The following is a 27,202-nucleotide window of genomic DNA, read 5'->3' on the forward strand; positions in this document are numbered from 1 at the left end:
CTGTTGGAAAGGAAGGGTCAAGCTAGGACTGCTCCACCCTATCCCCTAATCTTTTTTCTGGCTTCATGGCTGTTGCTTTCCACTAAGAAACCAGCACAGAGCAACCAATTGCAGCGGGAGCACAAGCGGTAGGTGTGAAGGAAGGATTAGAGGTGCTAGACTCCTGCGTGAAGTAACCAGGTGCCTTGTGTGATTGTCACTGATGTTCTAAGAATTAAACACTGAACAATGGGGGGGGGGGGATTACAATACAACACTGGCTATTTTAATGGTTTAACGTGCTTTCTAATCATGCTCTTGCCCAAGTTGAGCTTAGCTTCTCGGTGTTTACACAGCTAGAAAGGAGAGGCTCTCTCTTGTACCGGAACTGGAGTTCAATGTTTTGTCTCTCTGGGTATTCTGCTCTAGAGCTAAACGCACCTCAAGAATCTCACTCCTCTGTGCCATTCTAGCAAAAACTATTAAATCCACAGTAGGGCTTCCAACTCTGCCTAGACACAGCAGGTATGACTGGCTGACTTTGCTTTCCTCCCCCCCCAGGTTTCACTGCTGACTTGAGGTCCAACACTGGTGGTCTAGCTTTCCCACAATGTATCTTTGATCATTGGCAAATTTTGCCTGGAGATCCTTATGATGCAACTACTCGTCTTTGGCAAGTTGTGGCTGAAATACGCAAGCGCAAAGGCTTGAAGGAGGGTATTCCACCTCTAGACAACTTCTTAGATAAGTTGTAACCACCTTCTCTGTTTATCATGTTACAATGCCCAGTTTCACCTTGTTACATTTCCTCAAAACCAGGAAGGAAGTAGTAAGCTTTGAGAATATTACATTGAATACAAACAATCCAGCATATTGCAACTATATCATGTTCATTGCCTCCCCCAAAAAAACTATAAAAAAAAATTGTTGACTGACTAGAGGGGTTATTTTTGTAAGCAGGCCACTCAGTAGTTACCTACACCTTTCACAAAAGAGATTCTTTCCATTAACACGTAGTCTGTTTCAGAACTGTCCTGATGCAGAAAACAGTGGAGGCAGCTGCTTTACTATAGAATTATGCAGGAATTCTTAACTAAATTTAGGTTTTTCTTCTTAGTCCCCTTAAAGCTAATAATCTATTTCACTTTGAAAACGTACATGTTCTTGATGATATAGTGAAAGTGATCTTAGAAACCAAGCCTTTTAACACAAGATTAAGGTTTTGAATGAACCTAGATTATCTGTTCTGTATTAGGGAAACTGAAGTAGACAATTAGAAAAAACAGCCCCCAATTTCTTACTAGCCTGTTCCAGTTTCTGAAAGAATTTAATAATGTAACTAAAAAGGTGTTTGGGAAAGCCTTCTCCCAAGCTGCTCCAAATAATAGCCATCATCAGTTTGTTGGGGTGAGGCTAGTTTTGCTTTTATCTACCACTATTTTCTCTACCCCTCAGAGTATGTAATAATGTAGGGATTTTTTTTTTTTTTTAAGTGGTAGAAACTACTTTCCTCTAGCAGCTGAACAGTATCTGGCTCTGTTCAGTTCAATTAAGTTACACTCCAAGCAAAAAAAAAAAAAATTCTTTACAGTGGAAGCTAAATGGAAGTGCTCTTACATTTTATCACACTAAAAAAACCCCTCAATATATATCAATCTTGCTATGAAGCGAGGAACATGCTGAAGTACAAAGCCTTAAATGTTCCCCCTATTGCATGGGAGCAATAAGGGTACCCTATGCTGCCCAATTCAGCACGTTCTCCAACACTGCAAACTGCGTTCCCTAGAGTACTCAAAATATTCAGTATAAACTTTCTAGCAGAAGGGTTGGTATGGCTGACATGTCAAAGCAGTCTGTTAGGAACCATCCACAAATGTCTTAACTAGTAGCTGCTGTATGTACATCTGTATAGTATTAGAACTGTAGCCAGCTATAATTTGTCCATAGAAGTCTTTCAGTTGCATTCATGGCTCTCACTGTACTGTTGGGCCTGATATTTAGCACTATGCTTTCCTATTAATTGAATGTAAACCTTGCATAGGACTTCCATCAAAAAGTTTTGCCAGTTTTTAAAACAAAAGAAGCCCAACTTTGAAAAACTGCTGCGATAACTCATCTCATTCTGCAATTGCCAGTTTGCAACTGACGGGGAAAACAGCAATGGACGAAATTGAATTACATTTGTCAAGCTAAAAATCACACACAGAGCTCAAACTTGACTTCCTCTCAGTGCTTGTAAACTTCTCCGAGAAGAGCAGTGTTTGAAAGTGGAGACTGCATTTGCTCCACTTACTTAACATAATGATCATTGTTATATGGCTGAACAACTCCTCTCCCCCTGCACCTGATTTATACTAATGAAGTGTTTGCTACATACCAACGAGTGGTGCCAAGGAAATACTTCAATTCTGTTATAAATTCCATTACTCAGTCTCTCACAAAGAATGTACTGTTGAGAAACTGAGCACTGATCAAAGCATAAAGCTGAGAGGGATTATCCCTTCTACTACAGCCTCTGCAGGGGGCTCTGTCTGTCAGGGTACATTTGCCATCATGCACCCATGATGCAGCCCACTGTTACCTGCTGCGCTAAGTTGGAGTGGGTTTATCAGGTGAGTCATTTTTTCTTGTCCCTGGTTGCAGAGCAGCCCTCTGGAGCCCCTTGTATGCTAGTATATCCCCATGGCAGCTCTAATTTATACTCGGCCCACAGCAGGTTTCCTGCCAACCAAGCATTGGGCAGAGGGAGAAAGTGTGGCTAAAGCCACCTTTTGCCTCTTGGGTATGTTTGGTGCTGGGACTCCTGGAGAAGTGGCACAATCTGTCCTGTGGCTATGCGCTGGTGAAGTCCATTTCTCATTGCTGCACAGCCAGTTCTTCAAATCCAGTCCAGGTCAAAGGGTTGTTGTGGGCTTTTGGCTCTCCCTCCATCCAGTTTTACATACTGTAAATAATCTTCACGCAACTATACAGGTCAAACCAGAAATTTCTTTTTGGACTGGGACTAAGGTAGTTATACTACACAACTTTGGCTTCTGGCAACTGAAGCCAATGCACTAGACTTCCGTCTGAGAAGTGAAAAACAGACTATACTAGTTGCTGTAGAACTGCAGGCATCACGGGCAAAACCTTCTGCATAAAGTTCTCAAATTGTGAAGGGACAGCTTGTCACTTCATTTCACTGCTGCAGTATGGATGTTCCAAGCAAGCAGACGAGGCACAGGTATACTGTGTATACCCTTCCACCCTGCTCAAATGGAAGGGAGCACTGAACAAATCTGATCATGGGCAATTCTTAAGTATGTTTCCTCAGTTATCTGCTGCTCTGAGAAAAGGAAATCTTTCTTTCTAATTGAGCAGATACAACAGACTAGGAAATTATAGAATTGCATATTGCAATTCAGTGCTTCACGTGTTAGTTTATGATCCACTGTATCAGAATACCAGTCTTGGTCACTGACTTCTACTCCAGCTGTCGTATGCACAACATGCCTCAGGTGGCACATAACCAGGATTCACCACTGAATTCAGTCTGCTGGTTGGATCGTTAGCTTCCCCGGCCCAGGCCAGATACTGAGCGTGTGTGACAAATACTGATCCATCCCAGCATCTGCAAAGTACCAGATGTTCTCAGTACAAGAGAACTTTTAAAAATATTGTTTATCTTTAGTGTCTTAACATTAGCAGGACTATGCTATTTTTACTTCAAATATGCAATTAGTATAGAGAAAAACACTAATCACCTAAAGAAAATTAGAAACAATAAGCAGCTTGGCTTTATTAACAAATCATGCCAGAAAAAACTTGCTCATTTAATAGGTACAAAGTTAGTAGACAAAGGGAAAAGAGTAGGGGATGCACTATTAAGATTGACATGAACTGAAAACTGGCTGAAAGAGCATAAAAAAAAGCTACAAGTAACAGGAATGCCGATAATTTGGGGTGGGAGTGGAGGATTGCAAAGGGATCTGAAATCAGCCCTGTTTTAACATCTCCTGTATTTACACTTAGTTCAAATACTATGGTAACAAGTGCCATGAGTATGGCTTTCGGAAGGCATAAAGCACACTGAACTAAATGCAACACTTCCTCATCTAGTATCAAAAAATAAATAAAATATATTAGGGAAGAGACAGGAAAGAATGAAAATGAGTTGTTAGGGGAAGAATTTTAAATATAGTCAATAGAAACACTATACTTGGAGAAGTTGCAATGTCAAGATATACAGACAATACCAAGATTCCAGCTCTAAAGCAAAGCATTTCCTTATCACTTTCCTGGTCTGTAACCCCTTCCAACATGCAGCACTGAGAACATCCATAGAATACTGTGTAAAATTCTGGGTACCACCAAAGAAAATATCAGGGAAGAGGAAGGCAAAGATCAAAAATATTAAAGGGAGGGATTAGGAGGAAAGATTAATTATAGTCCTGATCAGCAAACCCTTCTAGACACTATACACAATAGGACTGTTAAGAAACCTTGTATGATTTGGCCCTATATGTATATTTTGGCTCGGCAGGGACAGTGTCTACACCTGTTTGACGATTATCACAACAAAGAAACCCTCTAGTCTACCGTGAAGTTTAACAAGGAGTAATGGGCTGAAAGAGTAAAGAAAGTTTCCCAAACGTAGTGTCAAACTGTGCAGTAGCAAAAAAGGCGGGTGAAGCTGTTTGAATCATTTAAAGCTCAACTAGACAAAGCTTTGGCAAATATGCACAGAGAACAATCCTGCACTGGACCAAAGACAGACTAGAGAGATAAGTAACTACTTTGTGATTCCGACAGCTGCACTGAAGGACACAGGTTAGTTTTATGAACTAGTATGGGTAGGCAATTACATGAAGGAAGAAAAAGGATTTCATCGTCTGAACATGGTTTTTTTGTTTGTTTTTTTACTTTCCACCTTATGCAAGAGGCCTGGCCAGAAGTTAAAGGACCAAAGCCAGGTTCTGCATAGCAGTTTGTTTGTTGTGTTTACACTATGAATTGAAAGCACACATTAACATCTGTATGATGAAGGGTTTGCATAGTTTTTCTCCAAAATACACAAGGAAGAACACTTTAGGAATTTGCATTCATAAGTAAACAACACAGTCCGGAACCAATTTACAGGATTTTTTTCCCCCCCATGGAAGGGGGAGGAAGGGGAAAGAAGGATGTAAGGAACAAACAAATATAGCACAAATCATGGCTATTTCACAAACCTTCATTATTCTAAATGAAGTTTATTACAGGCTGCAGTGAAAGAATTCAGCAATGCAGACTTCTGCACCTTTCTCTTGTATCCAGGATAAACATATGCTGTTTTCATTCTAGAGTGGTTAAGTGCCTTTTTTTATTTAAAAAAAAGTTGTTTTTTACATTATTGCTGTGTAGGAATCCATCCAACAACAAAACAAAGTCAGTTTCTCCAGAACAAGCCAAACAGTACATTTGTTCTGACGATCTTTTTTACTCCAAATATTTTATGACCGTGGGGGGAAGGGAGGGGAGAGTTCTAATCATATCAGTTCCTACTGTAGATGTAGTTTTACTCGACTTTCAGAAGGCAACAGAATCAATCTGTCTCTTTAATAAATATCAAAATAGCTTCCAAGACACTGCAGTTCCTTCTCCAGTCATGACGAGCAGCTTTGTGCAATTACTCCTAGAGTTTTTTGCTGCCAGCGTTTCAGTCCAATGAGATGATGTCAGGAATGCTGCTCCCACTGCTGGTTATGACTCCTGTCTCACTCCTGCTTGAAGAACTAACGTGAGTGCTGCTCTCCTGGTGGCTGGTAGATGTGATGATATTGCCAGGGGTGCTGCTTGTTAAGGTTGAAGTGAGACTATCCAAAAACATAGGAGGACAGTACTGCTTGAAACAAACAATGATGCCGATAAGGAAGAGACTTAACTGCACAAGGGAAAATAAGCTCTGAGGATGCATCTTCCCTACAACAAGTTAGTTAACTACAACAGAAACTTGCTAATACATGCATAATAAGAACCAGACTTTTACAAACCAGCAAGCAAGAACACAGCAAGCAAAGAATGCATCAAAATATATTCTGCTCATTTATTTGAGAAGGCTAGGTTAGTTTTAACAACACTTCACTACTTCTAATACATATGCTACAGAACATTTACTGGCATACTATGAAATCTTAGTACGGAGGTGTGGCAAGGTCTTGTGTTGCTATGACATCTCATTAGTGGAAAATTTACCTCAATTTGCAGATGTGCAAGTATAAGAGGGTTTCCTGTCATTTGTATAATCACCTTATATTTACATAGCACCTTTAATCCTGAATGACACAAGAGTGCTTTGCAAATTCTGTGTCTACAAGAATCACTTCATCCACACCACTGAAGTGCAGCCACTTAACAGGAAGAGATACTTGACTCTAAGAACATTTTACCAATGACAAATGGGCTGTAATAGTCGGATTTTTTTTTTTGTAAACTAAACTCATGCAAATTCGAAACAGGTTTCCTGAATTGGCAGAACCTCCTTTTAAACTAGCATTATTATGGTTGAATACAGCGAGGAATGTTTAAGGCACTACTAATCTCTAGCAGGTTTTAACAAGTCCATACCCAAAAGGGATCAGAACATCTTCAGTCTTTACCTACTTGATGCACTCTAAAAACGTACTATACTAGTTTTTAAATGGATTCATACTGTTATGGTGTCTTCAAAACCATCCCACCCTGGGACCTCAGGTCACAGCAAGTGTTTGGAATCAGACTGTAATGTCTGAATTGGCTGGAGAAGTTGATTTACAGCAATATATTCAATCTATATCCTGTGTGTACAGCCTCTATCAATCCCAGCTTGGCAGCCTTTGGATCCCCAACTCAGAGTCCCCTGCTATATGGCCCAACTGCAGGGACATGCAAAAAGGAGGGCAAGAGCCCCCCCATATCTGTGTTTCTGCAGCCTTGGGCCAGGAGAAAGTGGCAGGGCTGCTGGCTGAGCTCCTCCTCCCCCCATCCCTACAGCTGCAGCCTGCTGCTTCTCCTTCCCTGCTACTGGCAGTCCATGTTGCCTCTGCCTCCAGCCCCTGACTCACCTCAGCTGTGTCTGCAAAGCAGGCAGTAGCGCTGGGACTCCAGGAGCACAGAAGCAGCAGCAGGCTGCAGCTGTAGGAGTGGGGGGGCGGGGGAGGAGGAGCTTGTGACCAGGTGCCCTGCTGCTTCCTCCTTGCCCAGGCTGTAGGGGGAGATGCTGCTGGGCATCCCCACCAGAGGCATTGCGAGAAATGGGGGCGGGGGTCCACTCAAACCTGTCATTTGTGTGTGTTTAGTGTCCCTCCAAAAAAGTGTTCACATTTAAATTCCTGCGCATGCCCTGCCCATCTGACACATAAAGTACTATCGGACACAGCAACAGTAAGTACTTCCTTTTTCTCCAAGGACTGGACAGATGACAGTTGTCCTGAAAGCTCAGGAGAGGATCAGAATCTGTCTCAAATCCTACTCTTGTCTTGGCCATTTAATTAAGATCAAGATCAAGTGTAGTATCCATTTAATATCTGATATAGCCTCCTGCCTATGCAGGGGACTGGACTGTAATAGGTCTGATACCCTACCTAGAGTCAGTTACATTACAAAGGGACGGAAACTTTCATGTTTCTGGGAAAAGGACACTAGCTACCTACCTACCTGAGGATTTGGGGGGAGGGGAGAGAGGGAGTCTTCCCTTATTGAAAAGTTATTCTATACTTGTCTATCATGGGATGCTTTGTGCCTTCCTCTCAATGTTTGGTACTAACCACTGTTTGAGAAGGATTCCTGACTAATCGGACCACCCGACTAGTCCGGATAGTTTGCGATTCATTTTTCTGAAGTGTGTAACCATGAAAAACAAAACACTTAAAAAATTAAAAGACATCAGTGTAGCCAGGAAACATACCTGTGGATCAACTGGGATTAGTGAAAGAAAATCCAAACCTAGAAAGATAAGAGATTAATGTTGTCTCCTCTGTTATCAAGAGTTGTACAGCTTTAAGAAACATTTTATCATAGTTAAATTGCTTAGTGTTAGCTATAGAGTACTTAGTGAAGGACATGTGATAACACCTGTCTCAAATTATCAGGAGCCAGGAAAAATAAAGTTGTCTAGTTATAAGTGGGTTTTTTCCCCAGCGATGAAGGTGATTCACTGGATATACTGGAAAAAGAAAAGGAGTACTTGTGGCACTTTAGAGACTAACAAATTTATTTGAGCATAAGCTTTCGTGAGCTACAGCTCACTTCATCGGATGCATTCAGTGGATTCCATCCGATGAAGTGAGCTGTAGCTCACGAAAGCTTATGCTCAAATAAATTTGTTAGTCTTGAAGGTGCCACAAGTCCTCCTTTTCTTTTTGACTCTCAACAGCTGCTACTCTGAAACCTGTCATTATGCAAGGCACTGGATATACTGGGGTGATTTTAACATAGTTGCATAGATGAGGAGGTAGCTAATTGGAGATATTGCAAGTGTATGCAAGTTTAGCATAGCACAAGATTCACTGTGTGACCATAACTTTTATCAATTGGACATAAAGTGAGTCATTACTCTGAAACATAATATTAAGCACGCTGTAGAGAAGTAAGTCCACCACCAAACAGCAGGCCTCTCCTCCATCCAATGGCAGCCAGCAAGGAAACACTTCTAACATCATCCCTATGGTGTTGAAGCTGTCTGGAAACATTAGGAATGCAGAAGCAGTTCAAACTACAAGCTTCAAGGAGCAGTGACTGAATTTCTTCCCTCCTATACACCTTCAGTGCTTAAGCATTTAGGGTAGAACTTTCAAAAACAGAAGCCTACCAATGCTAGAGACACTTTAGTCTTGTATTTTTGAAAATCCTGGCCTTGCCTTCCCCATATTGACAGAAAGAAAGACAAAAGAATAGAGAATGGAATGGGCTACTGTAGAACTCACCTCCTACTCCCTCCCTTGCCAGCCAGCCCTCGCCTCCAACTGGATCTAGGCAATGGTGTTCCCTCACCAGCAGGCTGTCTCCCCCCACCCACTGAGAAAAATGGATGGGAGATTTGTTTCAGGAGATTTCTCTACAGCGCCCATTAGGGATCCACAACTCATTGTGAAATTCTAGAACTTTAATTCACTTTAACCTTAAGGAGAGAATTAAAGGTGAACTGAAGGCTTTTCTGAGTATTCTACAGAAAGACACTGGGTTTTCTTAAGGGAGGCATGTTGGGAGGGAGGGAGCAATAAAAGAACCAGAGAGCGCAGTGAAACACAGAGGAGAAGATCTATCCCAATACCATCATCCAGGTGGGGGCTGGAACAGGAAAAAAAAAGGCACAAGTGCAGCAGGGAGGACATGGACAGGTCAGGGAAAGGGGTGGGTGTTGGCTGAAACCATTTTCCAAGGCTCTGTGTACTAGTGTAGGTAGAAAGAATCCCAAGAATCCTCACAAACAGCATTCTTGTAAAGAGCAAGGATAGAAAATACCACCATTTCCCACCTTCTGATTGCTATTAGCAGCAGTGTTGAAGAATGCATCATGGGCATTTAGGGTATGTCTAAATAAAAAAAGGCAACAAAGGTCAGAGCTTACACATTGTAGCTCACACCTTAACCTTTTTCCTAGGCTAGACAGAGTAACACTAGGAACAAACCTCAACCAGCTAGATAGAGGTAAAAGGTTTCTCTCCTTGTCTAGAGGCAAGATAAGGTTGAGGTGAGCTGTCACAACTTTAGATGCTTACTCTTCCTGTCTCGTGTTTTTGAAGCACATCAGCCAGGTGATCACACTAACAAAACCTAATCCATCATAGTGAGACTTCTCCTCTAGCTGATTTACCAACACACAAACTCGAGTTTGTGCTCATTAGAGCAATGTTTTTGACGTCACCATTTTGGAAGCTATACGACGACTGCAATCTGAGTGTGGAAAGACACCCTCGTGAGCTGCTTGCACTGTTCTTGTTTAGATGTAGCATCAGTGCAGCACTCAGTGTAATCTGGCTCAGTAAGGCAATACCTCATTAGTTATTAGAGTGTTGGAATCTGTTTAAAAAAAAAATTCACCACCACCTACCTGGCAAGTCTGATGACATACTGGATATCTGTGAGTGGTGGAATGGTACTGAGTAGTCTGTTAATGAAGGAGGAATAGCAGCAGGATCAACCGTTGTCACACTGGGCACTCTTACAGTAGATGGCTGATACATGAGAACCCTGTTTTAAACAGCATGGGAAATTACAAAAACAATCTGGCTGTTAGTTAAGAGGAGAGAAATTCTGCACCACAGTGCATTCTCATTCACAAAGTCACTATGTTACAACACAACTATAGTGTGGCTACTCACTACACAGTATTCCACTCTAATCTCCTCTTTCATAACAGTCTTCATTATAACATGAACGTATCTTGGCTCTCAACAGCAGCTGTGACATAGGAGCAAGCTGGCATTAAAACAAAGTACAGTGCTTCAGGTCATTTATAACACTATCATCCAGGAATATAAATGGATATTTGTAAGTGAATTAAGTACTCTGGGGGAAGTGAGGAACTGACAGAACTAGCTGGAGCCACGAACAAGCTGGCACTTGTTTAAGCTTCCCCACGTATCGCTACGCCCATGTTTCTCAATGCTGATCTCTAGTGCCACAAAGTTGGTCCAGCATTTATCAGTCCTCTCTTACCAATGTGTGGTATGAAAAGACCAAACTCATCTTCATTCACAACTTAAAGCAAGAGTTAAATTCAGCTCTGCAAAGGTCCAAGACAGTACAGTAACTCACTGGGCCAACTATCCCCTCAAATATTTGAAGATCTTTTTGTAACCTCAAGTCAATGATAGAAATTTACACACGAAAGATGCCACAATGCACACATTTCTAGACACTGAAAATATGGCTTAAGAGACACCTTAATTCTACAGAAGTAGAGCTGATGTTTTTGTGCTCAGAAAACAGACAGGAATACTTCAGACCAACATAGGACAAACATATGGCTGGTTGCACCCATCTTGCCAAAAAGTGGCGGCAGCAGCACTATGAAAGGAAGTCACTGGCATCTGAGGTTACTATTAAACCTATTCTTTCCTGAAGATATTTAGGACTATTTACATTTGCAATCAGTACTGAGAGGGGAAGAAGTCTGACTCCTCTGCTGCTCTCACAACAAGTGATGGGAATTCAAAGAGGGTCACCACTGGAAATCTATGAAAAAGTAATTTCAACTATAGACTTGCAAAAGAGCAGTAAACACCCGTTGCTGCAGCGTGAACAGGGCATGCTCAATACTTCATCAGGTGGCAGAAGGGAGAAAAGTAGTAAGTTTTGGGCATGGGGTGAAGAATTTACTTGAGGAAAGACATGAGTGACTATGCTGTGACTCTCAAATGTTGTAGGAAATTTGATCGTGACCAGTCAGAAATGCCAGAAGGTTGACCCTCTGGAATGGGTTGGTGGAGCAATGCTCAGCTCTAATAATGGTCAGCCTAACAAATATTCCCCTTCTTTAGATGAGTATCTGAAAGTCTCTCAGGCCCCCAAAGTACTCCAACTGAAAAGCCCTGATGGGAAGTTGTAGTCAGGGACTGCAGTTGAGTGATGTAAAAAATGGGAGGGACCCAGAAGGGAAAGAAATGTTGATAATGGTAAGAACTTCACTGGAAGTTAGGAATCCTGTGTCCACCTGGGAAAAACATGGGGATGAGGAGATAAGAGAACTTTTAGGAAGCAGCACTTCTGACTGTGCCTGACAAGAGCCACTGAACAAAATCCATCCCCCTTGTAACTCTACTAAAGCAACAGAATTGTAACCAGGAGTGAATACGGCCTTCTTGTTTTTAGCAGGATGGCTTTTTGCCATCTCCGCCAACCTCTGGGGTGGTTGTTGTTTTTTGGTCCTTAACTCCCATTGCTGGAAAGACATGAGTGACTATGCTGTGACTCTCAAATGTTGTAGGAAATTTGATCGTGACCAGTCAGAAATGCCAGAAGGTTGACCCTTTAACTATATCCCACTTAACTTTCCTCTCTCACACACAGTGTTTTCTGTCTCTCTTCTGGCTGATGATCAGGTTTAAGAAATTCAGCTGCATGCAGACTTTGGAAGGAAAATCTAGGAGTTGATTCAACACAGTATAGGGTTTCCCTTCCAAGGCTGACATGCTGGACTTAAGCATATCAATGAAACAGCACTACAGGTATTCAGGAGGCAGGCCCTTTACTATTTGTGGTATTTTCAACCCTTAAATGAAAGCTAGTTTAGCAGGAACGCATTAGCATTTCGCACAGGGAACCCCCACTACCACAGCTATCACACCAAGAGAGTACATTACTGCATACACAGCAAGTGAGGGCAAATCTCTGTGTGATGTAAAACTATATAAAATAATCACCTGTACGAAGATACCATATATTAATACAGCCTTCTGCAAGAAGTAGCCTAACAGAAGTTCTGATGTGGAAATTTGGAACTGCATCCCGAAGAGATACTTACAAGTCCATCCACATGTTAGCTTATCTGAGACATTACAGAATAACAACTAACTTTAAAATTAACAAACCCTTTGGTTGGGCTTCCTTGCGTTTCAGACATAAATAGGCATTTCCTTTTGGCAGGAGGATCTTCCTCTTCATCAGAAGAGCTTTCTATTGTCAAGTCGATAACATCTACTTTCTTCTTGTTTAATTCATTGGCCACTGTCACAGAACATGGTTTGCTGACAACACTGGAACCTAAAGAAAAAGCATGATTGTTTAAGCGATGTTAACATGAGCCATTTCCATTTGTGGTACGAATAGCTTCTCAGATTCTACCCTACTGAACTGAAACATTGCCCTTCTGGCCTCTATATATGAAATCAGAATTCAGAAGCAACCTTGGGATTTCTACTCCCTATACCAAAGATTGGGTGCTACAAAGGCTTGTCTACACTACCGCCTAAGTCGACGTATGTTACGTTGCTCAGGGGTGTAAAAAGACCACCCCCACGTGACGTAACTTACATCAACTTCCTGCAGTGTCTACACCATGCTATGTCGCTGGGAGAGCGCTCTCCCATTGACTTATCGTGTCTTCAGCAGACCCGCTAAATTGATGCCACTGAATCAATCGCAGTGGTGCCGATTTAGCGCCATAGCGAAGACCAGCCCCAGAAAGACCTGGATCATCCAGTGCATCTGTGTTAAACCGAGGGGAACAAACTGCTTCTTGGGCCTCTCCCAGGGATAATGAACAGTCCATTTCCCAAAAGAATCAACATGAAAGAATATTTTGAGAGAGAAAGGCATGTTCTTTTAAAATCTAAATGGGTGAAGGGCCAGGATACTAAGCCCCCATACTCGTTGCCGGTAGCTAAAAGAGTGATCCTCATTACATCCGAGAGTCTATAATGTTTGGATATTTTTATCCGTTTGATATTCAGTACCCAAATATACATACTTTCTATTTTGGTAGACTGAGGACTGGACACTTTCAGGGCTTCCTTCTTAGGCCTCATAGGACACCAAGAACCATCCTCTTGAAATTTAATCTCATCCACATCTGAACATTCATTAAGGATTTCCATAAAGAGCCTGGAAAATAAAGTTGAGTTGCTTTGGTTTTGTTTGCAGTCCTGAGCTAAATCAGAAGTAATGAAGTTAAAAGCTTCTGGATGGAGTGTGAATTACATCAACGAAGCTACGGAGAGAAAAAAAAATTTCATCTACCTGGGGTATTACAACATTACTCTACAATCACACCGCTACAGCTGTCCTTCTCTATAGATTTCAAGTCTGTTCAGAATACCACAGCCTACACCCACTCCACCTGGGGAGCATTACTGGTATTTATGAACCTTTTCAGGGGAGTAATAGGGATTAAAGATAAAATTATAGCCTTGGAATAAATGCTTGACACTGATTGAAGCAGTTACAGAATATTTTACGGTCCAATTCCATGCAAAGATTTCAGAAGTACAGCCTGCCTATGTAAACACCTAGTGACATGGTGGATTCTCCATCACTTGATGTCTAAGTCAAGACTGATGTGTTTCTAAGAGATCTGCTATAGCTCAAACAGAAGTTATAGGCTTGATGCAGGAATTATGGAGGAGGCTCTGTGGTCTGGTGTTATGTAAAAGGTGAGCTGAGATGATCATAAATGGTCCTTTCTGGCATTGACATCTCTGAATATTCAAGGAAATAAAGTAACATTGAAATAAGATAGCCAGAAACTGAAAATCTCAATGTTGAAAGCATAGCATAGGTTTGTACTTGCTATATTCACATTCTAAGATACAGAACTACTGTAAAAAAGCTAAATGACAAACTCAATCTCTTACCCATCTAATATTAAACTCTCATAAGCTGCCTTTTTGTCACAGACAGGACAAATCCAGGTGGGTTTCTTTTCATTCATTTGTAGGTAAAGAGCAGCATCAAAACATTGCAGATGTGTGCAGGTAACAGCACGGCATGGGATTGTCAGTCTCATTTTTCCCAGCTGCAAGAGATGCAATAGAAACAAGTATCAGCATGACAGACAAGAGGGAACCGCAATACATTTTCAGAGATAACAATGAAATAAACCAATCACAGGATAAGAATGGTTTCCTGTTGGTAAATAAGTGCCCAGTCCCAAGGTCCTGGTATGCCCATAAATCCTATCAAAATCAACAGGAGTTGCATGTGCAGAAAGAATACAGGATTGTGTCATTCACAGAGAGAAAACCAATGTTTCTAAATGTCAAGGCCCAGCACAGGCATTTTTAATAGCAGATTGTGCTGGCCCTATGTCCGTGTTCTATCGCTAAAATTTTGTTATGGTAAAATGTTTGAAGCAGTCATAATATTTTGTACCTTTTATCCCAGGATCTCAAAGTGCTTTATGAACACTGATTAGTGAAGTCTGACTTCTGAATTGGTATTATACCCACTTTATATGGGTAAACTGAAGAACAAAGGAGATCACTCAGCTGGTCACAGTCACACAAACAAATCATGACTGAGCCGAGAATAAAACGTAAAAACAGTTCTGACTCCCAGGCATCGTGTTCTTGTTAAAAAGATTATACTACTACAGACTTGAAGCATTATTTCCTGCATGATTTCAATTTAAATAGGCTGAAAGAGAATCCCAAAGTTATTTGTAGGTCTTATGCTTGGGTAACATTCAGTGACAAAGTGGTCAAGAGTTGGCTTATTCTTATAAAAAGGTGGTAGTGTGGTATAGTAGGTAGAACATTTGAGTCAGGGGATCTAATTTCTATTCTCAGCTCTGCCATTTATGTGCTGAGAAACTCTAGATGAGTCATGTCAATTTTAATGCCTCAGTTTCACCCTCTTAAAAAAAGGGGGGGTAAGGGTGGGGAGAGATGATAATACTTCTTCTCCTGTTTAAAAGGTCTTGAGAGGTACACATGATCAAGTATATTGCACTGGATGCTCTCTCAGCACTTTTATGCTCTTACTTGTTGACTACTGTTTGTATTTAAAAAACATACCACTTACTATATTATAGAAATTCCTCTTACAGTAAAAGCTATTTTACAAAGTTCTGAGTTGTGGGTTCTTTTTTACAATAATCTAACTTTGAATTTAAGATGAATAAAAATAAAGAATGATTCCCCCCAAAATTTAATTGCATATTATACTTCACAACTTTACTTACAGGACACATCAGAGATACCCGCAAACTGGTTGTGGCAATTTCACTATCAGGATCGGCAGTAAGCTTTTCTTTAACTAGTACAATGAAAAACAATTTAAATTATATTACATAACCATTTTTAAAAATGCCACTCTTACCACTCAAGTGTTTGAGTAGATACTCATTAATATATGGTTTAATTTTCATGTAAAGCCATCTATATGGAGAAGCTGGGAAATCTGCTTGAAGCAAGTATCAAATTTGCATTGATTTCCTAGCTTAAGGCCCAAATCTGCAAACACTGGCAGGCAGAGTACTTACTGCCATCAAGAGTAATCCCACCGATGACCCACAGCAGTTAGCACTAGACACAGTAGTGTTTGCAAGAGCAGGCCCTAACCTATATATAGGCTGAATCAAATACAACCTTTGAAGGGGGCCTCCAAAAAAGTCTTTACACTTCACAGGAAGGTGAAGGGCACCTCATACATGTGGAGAGATTAATGGATATTGATGTCAACACAAGTGCTACACTTTACAGCCCGCCACTGCAGAGGTGCTCTTAGCAATATCAGGAGAGTGTCCAGGCACTGAGTAGGTGTTCCAACATGGTCTGGAATGAACAAAAGCAGTGCAAGCTCTCTCTCTACTGGGGATAGAAGACTTCTGTAAATCTGGTACCTTTCACCAATTCTAGATCTCTCTAAAAAAAAACAAAACAAAACAAAACAAAACAAAAAATTAGAAAAATTCAACCAACTTACTTAGTGCTCTGGAATGGTCTGGGTTTCTGATACCTTTCATTTTTAACCTCTGCAAAAGCATGGCTGAAGTGAGCTGCCGAACAAGATATACAGACATGGAGTAATTCTACAAAGGAAGAAAAATATGATTATGGATGGAAAAGTTTCATAGAATATCAGGGTTGGAAGGGACCTCAGGAAGTCATCTAGTCCAACCCCCTGCTCAAAGCAGGACCGATCCCCAATTAAATCATCCCAGCCAGGGCTTTGTCAAGCCTGACCTTAAAAACTTCTAAGGAAGGAGATTCCACCATCTCCCTAGGTAACGCATTCCAGTGTTTCACCACCCTCCTAGTGAAAAAGTTTTTCCTAATATCCAACCTAAATCTCCCCCACTGCAACTTGAGACCATTACTCCTTGTTCTGTCATCTGCTACCACTGAGAACAGTCTAGAGCCATCCTCTTTGGAACCCCCTTTAAGGTAGTTGAAAGCAGCTATCAAATCCCCCCTCATTCTTCTCTTCTGTAGACTAAACATCCCCAGTTCCCTCAGCCTCTCCTCATAACTCATGTGTTCCAGTCCCCTAATCATTTTTGTTTCCTTGCCTTTTAATTGAAAACAAAAAAAATACAAAAACAGTTTTATTTCATGCAGTAACAGACATACCTCACAATACAGTAAGATTTAAATATGCTAGTAGAATTAAATGTAAATCAGTTCTCCGTTGGTCACACCTTTTTGAAATATTTCTATAGATTAATGATGGTGCAGAAATGGAATTTCTTCCTAAGTAAAGCCATTTATTAGTTTGCTGACCAAAGTTTGAAGCTATTGCAATCAGTGGGATAAATTCACAATTGGTTCAAGACAGTGCACCTCTTCACAAAGTTCCACCCTCTTACACCAACAGAGAACTTGGCCAAATGTCAAGTCATGTGTTTGTCAGTTTTATGGTAGGTATCTCAAAAGGTGACCCAAAACAGAATATAAAACTGTTTATACAAAAGCACATGCCTGCCCACCTAATCATTATTAGTGCAGATTTCAGACTAATTCTAACACTATTACTTTCTCCCACATCTCTTTAGCAGGCTCCTAAATGAACAACTGCAGGAGAGTATTCAGAGTAACAGCCGTGTTAGTCTGTATTCGCAAAAAGAAAAGGAGTACTTGTGGCACCTTAGAGACGAACCAATTTATTTGAGCATAAGCTTTCGTGAGCTACAGCTCACTTCATCGGATGCATACTGTGGAAAGTGTAGAAGAGAGTAGTATGTCTAGACATCTCCAATACCAGTAGTAGAGTGGATCAGAGCTCAAGATGGGAGTTTGCTTCAGGGAAAAAGTAATAATGTAGAGATAGATTATTTCTTCTATCCTACCTCCAGTGTGCAATAGTTCTCTGTAGTAGTTATTAATATCTTGCATTGTCTAAATTGTATTACAAGAACTTGATTCCGATACTTCACTTGAAAGACTATTCCTCAGTATTACAGATCTCACCAGCAAAAAATTTTCCCTGATTTACCCTAAGTTTTCCCCTTCTTACCTGCAACCCTGTACTCCCAGTTATACTTCCTTTTACAATGTCAAACAACACCTCCACCTGTTCTTGTTATTTATATCCTGGCAATGTTAGAAGGCATATCCCACACATAACTGTCACTCAAATGAATGAAACAATATTTAACTCACTCCTCCTGCAAATTAAGCACTCTTGGCCTCAAACAACTTTAGATGCTGTCCTCTGAACTCCCTTCAATTTGTCACCATCTTTTTGGTCAAACTCAGAACAGAGCACACTATTTCAGGTGTGGTCACACCCATTACCTTCCTGGGCTATGATATAACTTTGTGCCACATATGTGAAGGTATTGGTCTATTTACTACTGTATCATATAGCAAAATCAAGCCTAGTCTGATGTATATTTGTACCATTACTACTTTTGAGGTTTCTCCATTATTGACCTGTTTTGGTCTATTTTTCCTTGCTTATATTTTCTAAATCAGATCTCAGTTTGCAATTTTCGGTCCTCACTGGTGTTTACCACTGCTCCCTAATTCATACCATCTGCTCATTTCATTAACTCACTTATCACTTCTTTCAGATCACTGATGAAGATTAAGACACTACAGTACCCCCAAAAGACACTTCCCCTCCAACAAAATTTGCTGCTTATAACCCTTTGTTTACAGTTCTTCACAGCCAGTTTTCTTTTCTTTTAGCTGTGGTCTTATGGCTCCCATCACTGTAGTATCAGAGTGCCTCCTATTTAAATACAGAAACACTCCTAAATATTTAAAAATAGAAACGAAAACAACATTTCTTCCTTTGAAACCTGTTGGACGAATAGTCATGTCTGGGTGCACAAAAGTTGTCTACATGCATGTGAGGGGACTGAGGGAAGCCGGGGGGAAAGGGGAGAGAGAGTTTTTGAATAAGTTCTAAAGCAGTCTGTGATCATACTTGTCTCTTGCAGGCACAATTTCCACAGTGTAGATCCAGCTCCTGTGAAAGTTCTGCATTCACAAGGCTTCCACTATCAGTTAACAGATTTATCACTGGTGAATGTAGCTATTGTGGGAGGTTATGATCACTGAGGGAGAGAGGATTTCTCAGAAGCTGGGATCAATACCATGAAAGATTTCTAATTTCATGACAGAGACCTTGAACCAGACTACTGAATTCAGGGCTCAATCCTGCAAGATGTTGAGCACTCTGACTTGGATCTAGCAAAGGACTTCACCGTGTGCTTAGATTACATCTTCTAAGTAGTCCCACAGGCTTCAGTGTCAGAGTACTTCACACTTTGCACAAAAGGAGCCTTGGGAACCAGTGCACAGAGAATACCGCATTGATGTATCTGCGGCAATCCATGTTGCTATGCAGATGGCTTGATGTGTTTAGCATCAGTTGTAGTATATTTGAAATGAGATGGGCTATAATGTCACTAGACCTAAGTTGTCTAACCAGCTTTCCCACTGGCTTCATATAGATGCTGAATACTATGAGGGAATCATTACAGGTTGTCTTCCTCTCTAATATTTATTTTACAGAATGTAGTTGTCAGGATCAAACCTTGTTCCTTTTTTTGAGTAAAGATACTACATGTTTCTGGCATCTCATCAGTTTTCCCAACTTTAGGACTGAAGTGTCAGTCATACAGCAAGTTCCTTGCTAACTTCACTTAATAATCACAGGGCGACTATCTTCCAGACCAACTAAATTATAGATCTTGAAATTTTTCAAGTATCCCTTACCTGCTCTTTATCAATAGCCATTTTAATATGGTCTTCCTCACCTCCTAGTTGTCCGAACTCTTTCCTTTAGCTTTCTTGTCAAAGACATTTTAAAAAACAAATTCAGTATCAACCTTTTCAGCTATCATTGATTTCCCTCCTTTATTAAAGCCAAATTCCTTTTGGAACTAATTTTTCCTCTAATACATTTTTTTCTAAAACACCCTTGTTCCCTTTAGCCTCTTGAAAGTATGTCTACACTACAAATAAATGTATTAACTCGGGTTAAAATAAGCAATGAAGACATGGCAACTCTGCTTTTAACTCGAGGTAGCAACTTAAAGCTAAAGCCCATATGGGAGCCTGGGGCTGAACTTGAGCTACTAACCCAAGATCAAGTCAGAGTTGTCATGTCTTCATTGCTACTTTAACTTACATTAGCTAATATAGGTTAACAAACCCACCGTAAGCAAGCTTTTTTTGTAGCGTAGCTCAAACTCAGTCTGTTCTTTTTGCTTATTTGTCTTCTCCATGAAAACTTTACACGAGTCTATAACTTTGTATGGCTGACTCCCTCTTTTTCCACTTGCAGTGTTTTGTTTTTTAAAAAAGCCTCATCTTTCAGCAGTTCCTAGTCTCATTTTACTTTACACAATTTATGTGGCTTACTTATTGCACTCCACTTTCATCACAGGCAGTGAAAATAAACTGATCAGTTTATCTTTCTGGTTTCCATGCACGGGTAGAATGCTTTAATACCTGAACTGCACACACACTGAAGATGAGTGTTTCAATTCTAACAAACAGTTTTCATTTCAATTTTTAAAAAGGATCATGAAAACAGTTCTATTAATATGTGTCTCTTTTGAAAAAAAAATCTTAAAACCTAAATTACTTGACAGTAGCCTTTGCATTTTCACAAGAAAGTGAGATTTTCTAGAGCTGCTTTGGGGGGGTGGTGGTGTGTGTGTGTGTGCGCGCGCACGCCTCCCTGCCACTTGGAGTTCAAAATACTCTTTTCCACTAGAAACAATTAAAGCTTATATAAATTAAAAGGTATACCACAGCTCCCTTAGAAAAATGGAGACTAGGGAAAGGAGAGAATTACTTTGAGTCTCTTCCTCTCCACCCACCCTGAAGTCACTCAGCCCTTGAGGGACCAGGCTCCATTTGCAATAGAGGATGATATGCTACTCATTATAACCACAGATAATTATGCACATGCTCAGTTTTATCATGAGCAGTGCCACTGAACTTAGTGTGTGAGAAAAACTAGAGACTTAGCTATTTTCAAGTAATTTCTTTTATTTACTAATTGTGAAATTAAAATTGGTTTCATGAAAACATTACTGAAAAATGAACAGGAGTACTTGTGGCACCTTAGAGACTAACCAATTTATTTGAGCATAAGCTGTTACCAACAGGAGAGTGGGTTGGGGGGGGGGGGGGGACCTGGATTTGCTGGAAGTGGCCCAACTTGATTATCATACACATTGTAAGGAGAGTGATCACTTTAGATAAGCTATTACCAGCAAGAGAGTGGGGTGGGGGGAGAGAAAACCTTTTGTAGTGGTAAACACCCATTTTTTCATGGTTTGCGTGTATACGAAGATCTTCTGTACTTTCCACAGTATGCATCCGATGAAGTGAGCTATAGCTCATGAAAGCTTATGCTCAAATAAATTGGTTAGTCTCTAAGGTGCCACAAGTACTCCTTTTCTTTTTGCGAATACAGACTAACACGGCTGTTACTCTGAAACCTGAAAAATGAACAGCATTTGGGTAGAAAATAGGAAACTCAAACGCATGTCTGTATGAGGGTGGCTGGAGACAGGGCATGTCTGGTCATTTTCAAAATGTCTGCTACTGTGCCCACTGATTTCTCTTACTGATCTGAATGGCCAACTGCCTCATAGAAGACTCATGCTACAGAGCATTTTCTTTGTCACAAACTATATCAAGTTAGGAAATGGCAAGTTCCTCTCATTACTCGTCATTTTTATTATTCATCTCACTACAAACAGTGAAGAATAAAAAAACTGGTTCTCTGAAGGAATTCTAAATCCTTTTACATTATTGTTTTACTTTAATAAGTTTCAGGTGAAATGCTGGCACTGCTGAACTCATTGGAGTTTTGCCATTGACTTCAATGGCACCAGGTTTTCTCCTATAGTGATTAATCATGCACACGCTCTATGGAACTTTTCTGCAAGCCCTACATTCCTGTAAACTATTTAACTTTTTATTAAAGCTTTTAAGATAAATGCTTTCTTCCTAGCAAACTACTGGATGGGAAGAGAGTGGAAATCTTTATAGTGAAGGAGTACAGGCAACATATGTTAGCACATCTCTGGTCAGCAACAATCAGGAAGGAGTAATACTGAGTGAGGTTACTCTCATACTTCAAAGAACATAGTTTACCTTTCCAATTTCAGATGCCCAAGAAATGGAGATCTGATTTGGCACTGCTGATGATAATCTAACTAGAGATGTAATATTCAATGGGCGGCCGGGTCGCTTCTGCTCAATTCCATTTTTTGGTGGTGGAGCATATCCCTGCAATAAGGAAGAAAAGAAGTGTCTCTCTAAAATTTTAGGAACTCCTCCGACTGTACTCTGAAATCTACCAAAGAGACACCATTACAAGGTTTTTGGAAAACAGAAGTTTTTATACAAAGTTAAAAATACTGTTTTCTGGAGTTATTTTTTGGCACTCATTTTGTATTTTGCCATTACAAATCAGTTACTTACCTACCCTTCTCTCCCACCCCAATAAGCCTCTTTTAATCACTAGCAAAGAGATCTTTACTTCAGTCTAGTGATTGGGTATGCATCAAGTTACATGCTCTGTCCTGAAATTGTTATCAATATAGAAAAGTTCTGTACAGCTTTACAGAGCTGTACAAAGATTGTCTGTAAATGGGTAATGTTCTCCTCCATTTTCATCTACCCTCAAGCTTCAGAGTTCTAGTGCATACAAGTCACGACCTTGCCCAAATGTTAACTGTTATGAAAACACCTGCCCGTAGAAATGAGTCTCACATTAGCCTTCTTTGTGCTAGGGAGATTTTGCAAAAAAAGTTTCCCACAGTTGCTAACATTGTTTGGCGCCACCACTTTTTGTCAATGTTTGTATTTGTCTATTGGCCTAGTATTTGTCTGTCCTTCATCCTCACCATGAATATTGCTATATACCAACAGCTATAAATGGCTCAAATTTTGGAGTGAGATATCTTCTACAAAATTTCCTCACAACTCCAGGAATTCAAGCCATCTACTGAGCACAAAAAAAAGAAAGCGCACTCAGATTAAAAACAGACTACGTACAACCAAAGCAAACCTGATAAGATTTTGCAGATGCTAAGTAGAGAGGCTTCCCTCACAGCCACAGTCAGAATTTTTAAAAAGAATCTTTATGCTGCAATTTATCTTTGTCACAAATGGACCAAAATTAATTAATATCTACATAGTACTTTTAACATGTAAAATGATAAATATTAGCATTGGTATCTTAGTGATCATCAGTGCCTAAAAATGCCCGATGTATAGATCAGTAACTGTACAGGCAAAATAGGCATAAATTTGTGAGCATATTTTTGAAAAAAGTCAGGCCCTTTTTCTCCCCCACTTTAGACTTTAAGCACACTAATCTATCAGCAAAAGCTACATATTGAATAGAATTTCAACAACTTACCGGCAATGGAAATAACTTCCCATTTACTTTAATGCACAAACTATTGGGATAGTTATCTTCTTGAGGGCAGCTAGTCTCTGCTAAGCATAACCTATTTCCAAAAGAGAAATTTAATTTTTAAGTGACGTTACACTCAAAACTATTTACATGTGTTAAAATATATTTGAATTAAAATAATCAAGTACAAACTTAATGTAAGAAAAACCTTAAATCACCTTAGCTGAACTTGGACTGTGTAGTCCCTCCTGCCCCCTGGCAAGAAGTCCCTGTTGAGGGAAAAAGAAAAAAAAGAAAGTCCATTGAGAGAAAGAGAGGGGCAGGGGTTGGAGGGGAAACAAAATCTCACACCCCAATTTATCACATTTTAAAAAAGGACAGACCTGCTCCAACATCTCTAAGTTACTTTCAAGACTCTGAAGTTTCTCATTACTGCACTACCCATGTAGTACAAGAAGAAAGCACTTGTAACCAAAACAATCTATTTGTATTAATTAAAAGGATAAACTAGGTCTGTGCAAGGTCTTGGGACTCCAAGGCGGTTGTGAAGAGAGAGGGGAGAAAAAAAAATCTGATGCCACCTGAGGCGGGAAAACCAGCCCAAAGGAGGTCCTCCCTACTGCACTCCACTGACAAACAAGGGTAGAGGGTAGAAGCAGCCTCCCACCCCAGCAACTAGTGATGTAAATATCGTTTTAAAAGATAACAGATTTAATAGTTTAAACAGAGATTCGGGCCTCATGTGCAGGACTCTCTCCATTTCAGGCAGGACCTTTGTTCCGAGGATGGCGTATCTCCCCTCCCTGCCTTGCCCCAGACAGATGGGAAGGGCAGCTGAGCTCATACCAGGGGTGACAACAGGCTTAGCCAGGAGAGCCTAGGGTAGTTGAGGGGGCCCAGGACCTCCCTCACATCCTCAGTACCCAGGAAAAGGGATAGGGGCCACAGGTACCTAGTTTGTCCCGATGCGGCCTCCGCACACACTCCATGCCACCCCAGCAGCAGCTTTCCTTACCGGTGTGCAGACTGCCTCTGCAGCCGAACCCCTTCCAGTGGCACAGGGAGAAGCCAGGGGACGATTTTACCCCCCCCCCCCCCCCGACAGGGCCCGCAGCCCCTGCCCACCTCCCTGGCCAAACACGCACACCCTGCCTGGCTGGCCGTGCCCACCCCCCCCCATCCCTGCAAAGCCCCTGGGACAAAAACCCTGCTGGGCTAGAGCGTTAATATCAACCCAGCCCCTTTAAGACAGGGGTGGGCTCCCAGTGACCCTCGTGATGCCCACCCTTTCTTGGTTGCCATAATCACCTCTTGCCAGAACCTGGTCGAGACCCGCGCGCATAGGGTTAATGGTTAGGGTGGGTTAACGGTTAGACTAATACTTACCGGTTAACCAGTTAATATTTTACATCCCTACCAGCAACCAGGGAACACGGGAAGAAAACCACTCTTGCAGCAGCCATGAAGGCTATTTGATTTCAAATAATCAGGTCCCATCTTCTTATCTAACTCCCTGATGATGTAGGATTGTCCCCCAACATAACCATTATGTGTTTGTACAAACACTAGTTTAGGTGTTCTGAATAATAGACTCCCACCCACCACTTTACTTGAAAGATTGTTCCACAGGCGAAGAGATGTGAAGGAAGATTTTTCTGAAACTCCCCTGCAACTTTGCAAAAGCAGTGATTTAACACATGCTCACAAATGAATGCCAGGCACTCCCTCTTACCTGGAAATGCAGATTTCTCTGACTTGCTGAGGTGTTAAAGCAAAGATAAAAAACTTCTCTTGGAACCTCTGAATACTGCTCTGTACTGAGAGAAGACATGCAAAGCAGCTTTAAAACAGAATGGTCCACTAATAAAAGTCCAAATGATTGCAAGGGTGGTGAGTTAATAGAAGAGTCCACAACTTTGCTTTCTTGAACAAAACAAAGGTCACATAATAATGGAGTTGCTGCTGATTGCATGCAATTGTCAATGAGGAATGGATATGAATCATTCAATTATAGTCAGATAGCTTAATATTAAAATTACATTTAATACTAAAATGATATTTTTGCCCTCTTCAGAAGCTTGGAAAACTAGGTTTATTTTATTCCTAGATTTTACAAGGGACTATACAGGATTGAAGTGTCCCAGAATTTTCGCTGGGTGTCAGGCGAACGTGCAAAGCAAACAGCAACCCTGCATTTCCTCCCACATATCCTCATAAAAATATAAGTAGAGTTTGAGATATTACAGTAAGTAGTTATCAGACAAGCATGTGCACAAGCTGTTATTGGCCAGGTGGAGAACGATTCACTGGAAAACTGCTCTAATCCCAGGAGTGGTGAAGAAAGTTACACCTTTGGAAACTACCAGACCTCAATGCTAAAGAAAACCATCTATACGAAGACCTTGTCTACACTATAAAGTTTTGTCAGCAAAAGACAGCTTTTGCCAACAACACGGGAGGTGTGCACACACTACTTAGCTATTTTGGTGGCAAAACTCAGCTCTTTTGCAGCCAAAATAAAACCACCTCAACGAGAGGCATAAAGCTTTTTGTGGCAAAGTGACAAGGCATCAGTGTAGACACTGCTGTTTGTTTTGTCGACATAACTGGCTTCCACCAGTATCCCACAATGCCTGCCGTGACCTCTCTGCTCACTGTTTTGAACTCTGCTGCCCTGCGCCCCTTCCCTTTCAAAGCTCCAGGAAGTATCTGACAGCTGAATGTGCAGCTCCCTTTGGGGAACAAAGAGCAAATCATTAATGTGGAATGCTCCTGTTCTGCCCTGCACTAGGAACACAGGGGGGCAGGGGAGAACAGGACAACTGCTGTGCTGCTTTGACATTCCTCAGCAGGGAGAGCTCACAGAGCTGCTCAGGATGCCGCTTCCAGCAGCTAAAGAGGCTGTGGGAGAATTCGGAGGGAATCACAGAAAACCCCAGGCAGGCAGGCAGAGCAGAAGAGACTGGGGGAAGAGACTGCTTAGCTGAGCTGGGGTCTAATAGGATAGGTCAGTCAGCCTGATGTCTCCCCTGCCCCACACACACCACTCTTCTCTACCTCCCCCCAACATTTCAATTGAAAAGCAGCTGACAATCTACTAGGATACCTGGAACATGGGACTGAGAAATCTGTGTCATGTGACATTGTACCTGCCCAATCATAGAATATCAGGGTTGGAAGGGACCTCAGGAGGTCATCTAGTCCAACCCCCTGCTCAAAGCAGGACCAATCCCCAATTTTTGCCCCAGATCCCTCAATGGCCCCCTCAAGGATTGAACTCACAATCCTGGGTTTAGCAGGCCAAAGCTCAAACCACTGAGCTATCCCTCCCCCCGAGGCATTGCAAACCCTTCCCAAAGCACCCTGCGGCTAGTTGCACAGTGGGATAGCTACCCACAATGCACTGCTCTCTGTTGATGCAAGAGTGTGGATGCACTCTGGTGACACAAGGAGCTAGTGTGGACATGCCACAGAGCTTTAATTAAAGCGGCATAACTTTTACCAACAAAACTTTGTAGTGTAGACAAGGCCTAAATGTGCCTGGGGATCCCCCTTAGGAATATTTAAGGAGGCAGGGAGGAAATCAGACTAATGGCAGAATCCTCTTACTGACTCCTACTTGGCCATTTGCGGTGGTAATTATTTTAACATGAGAACAGGGTGCAAAATGTGTTACCTTATGGATTTCTTTTCTGGGACCAATCTCACCCATAATACTGAAGCAGTTCAGACTTGTTTACAAGTCTGGGGCTCTCCATTTGTCCTCCCTGTCAGTGAGAAAAGGCCCATGAAATTTTCATCTCTTAAAAGTAGAAAAGAGTGGGTGTGGGTTTAGAGATTTTGCCGCTATGGCTCCAAAGATTGCCTATAAAAACTAGGATTGCAACAGGCAACTTGGAAGCCCTGAACTGCCATGTTGATTGTACCAGTGGAGGCAGAGAATTTGGGG

At 41.2% G+C, this 27,202-nt stretch overlaps 2 protein-coding genes across 10 annotated transcripts in view; one reads left to right on the forward strand and one right to left on the reverse strand.

Moving 5' to 3' along the window:
* Positions 1-1,554, forward strand: part of LOC102944271 (elongation factor 2-like) — a 36,324-nt gene extending 34,770 nt beyond the window's left edge. Inside the window, 1 exon segment of the mRNA XM_037902478.2 lies at positions 541-1,554. Coding sequence (XP_037758406.1) covers positions 541-734 — 194 coding nt within the window. The 3' untranslated portion in view covers positions 735-1,554.
* A 3,636-nt stretch (positions 1,555-5,190) lies between these two features.
* The window catches only part of PIAS2 (protein inhibitor of activated STAT 2), a 52,726-nt gene continuing 30,714 nt past the window's right edge, over positions 5,191-27,202 (reverse strand). For 3 of the 9 annotated variants that reach the window (XM_043546609.1, XM_043546612.1, XM_037902471.2), the window contains 12 exons: positions 24,986-25,070; positions 23,472-23,522; positions 23,257-23,347; positions 21,984-22,118; positions 16,342-16,447; positions 15,599-15,672; positions 14,271-14,431; positions 13,388-13,521; positions 12,510-12,681; positions 10,028-10,167; positions 7,883-7,920; positions 5,191-5,839 (listed from right to left, as the gene is read on the reverse strand). In XM_043546609.1, the coding sequence (XP_043402544.1) occupies positions 5,657-5,839; positions 7,883-7,920; positions 10,028-10,167; positions 12,510-12,681; positions 13,388-13,521; positions 14,271-14,431; positions 15,599-15,672; positions 16,342-16,447; positions 21,984-22,118; positions 23,257-23,347; positions 23,472-23,522; positions 24,986-25,070 (1,370 nt within the window). In that variant the 3' untranslated portion in view covers positions 5,191-5,656. Of the gene's footprint in view, positions 5,843-7,882; positions 7,921-9,451; positions 9,510-10,027; positions 11,861-11,946; positions 12,682-13,387; positions 13,522-14,270; positions 14,432-15,598; positions 15,673-16,341; positions 16,448-21,983; positions 22,119-23,256; positions 23,348-23,471; positions 23,523-24,985; positions 25,071-27,202 lie in introns of those variants that run through there. The other 6 variants (XM_043546610.1, XM_043546613.1, XM_043546608.1 and 3 more) reach the window with 4 other exon arrangements.

The sequence above is a fragment of the Chelonia mydas genome, chromosome 5 (genome assembly GCF_015237465.2).
Source record: "Chelonia mydas isolate rCheMyd1 chromosome 5, rCheMyd1.pri.v2, whole genome shotgun sequence".
Classification (NCBI taxonomy): domain Eukaryota; kingdom Metazoa; phylum Chordata; order Testudines; family Cheloniidae; genus Chelonia; species Chelonia mydas.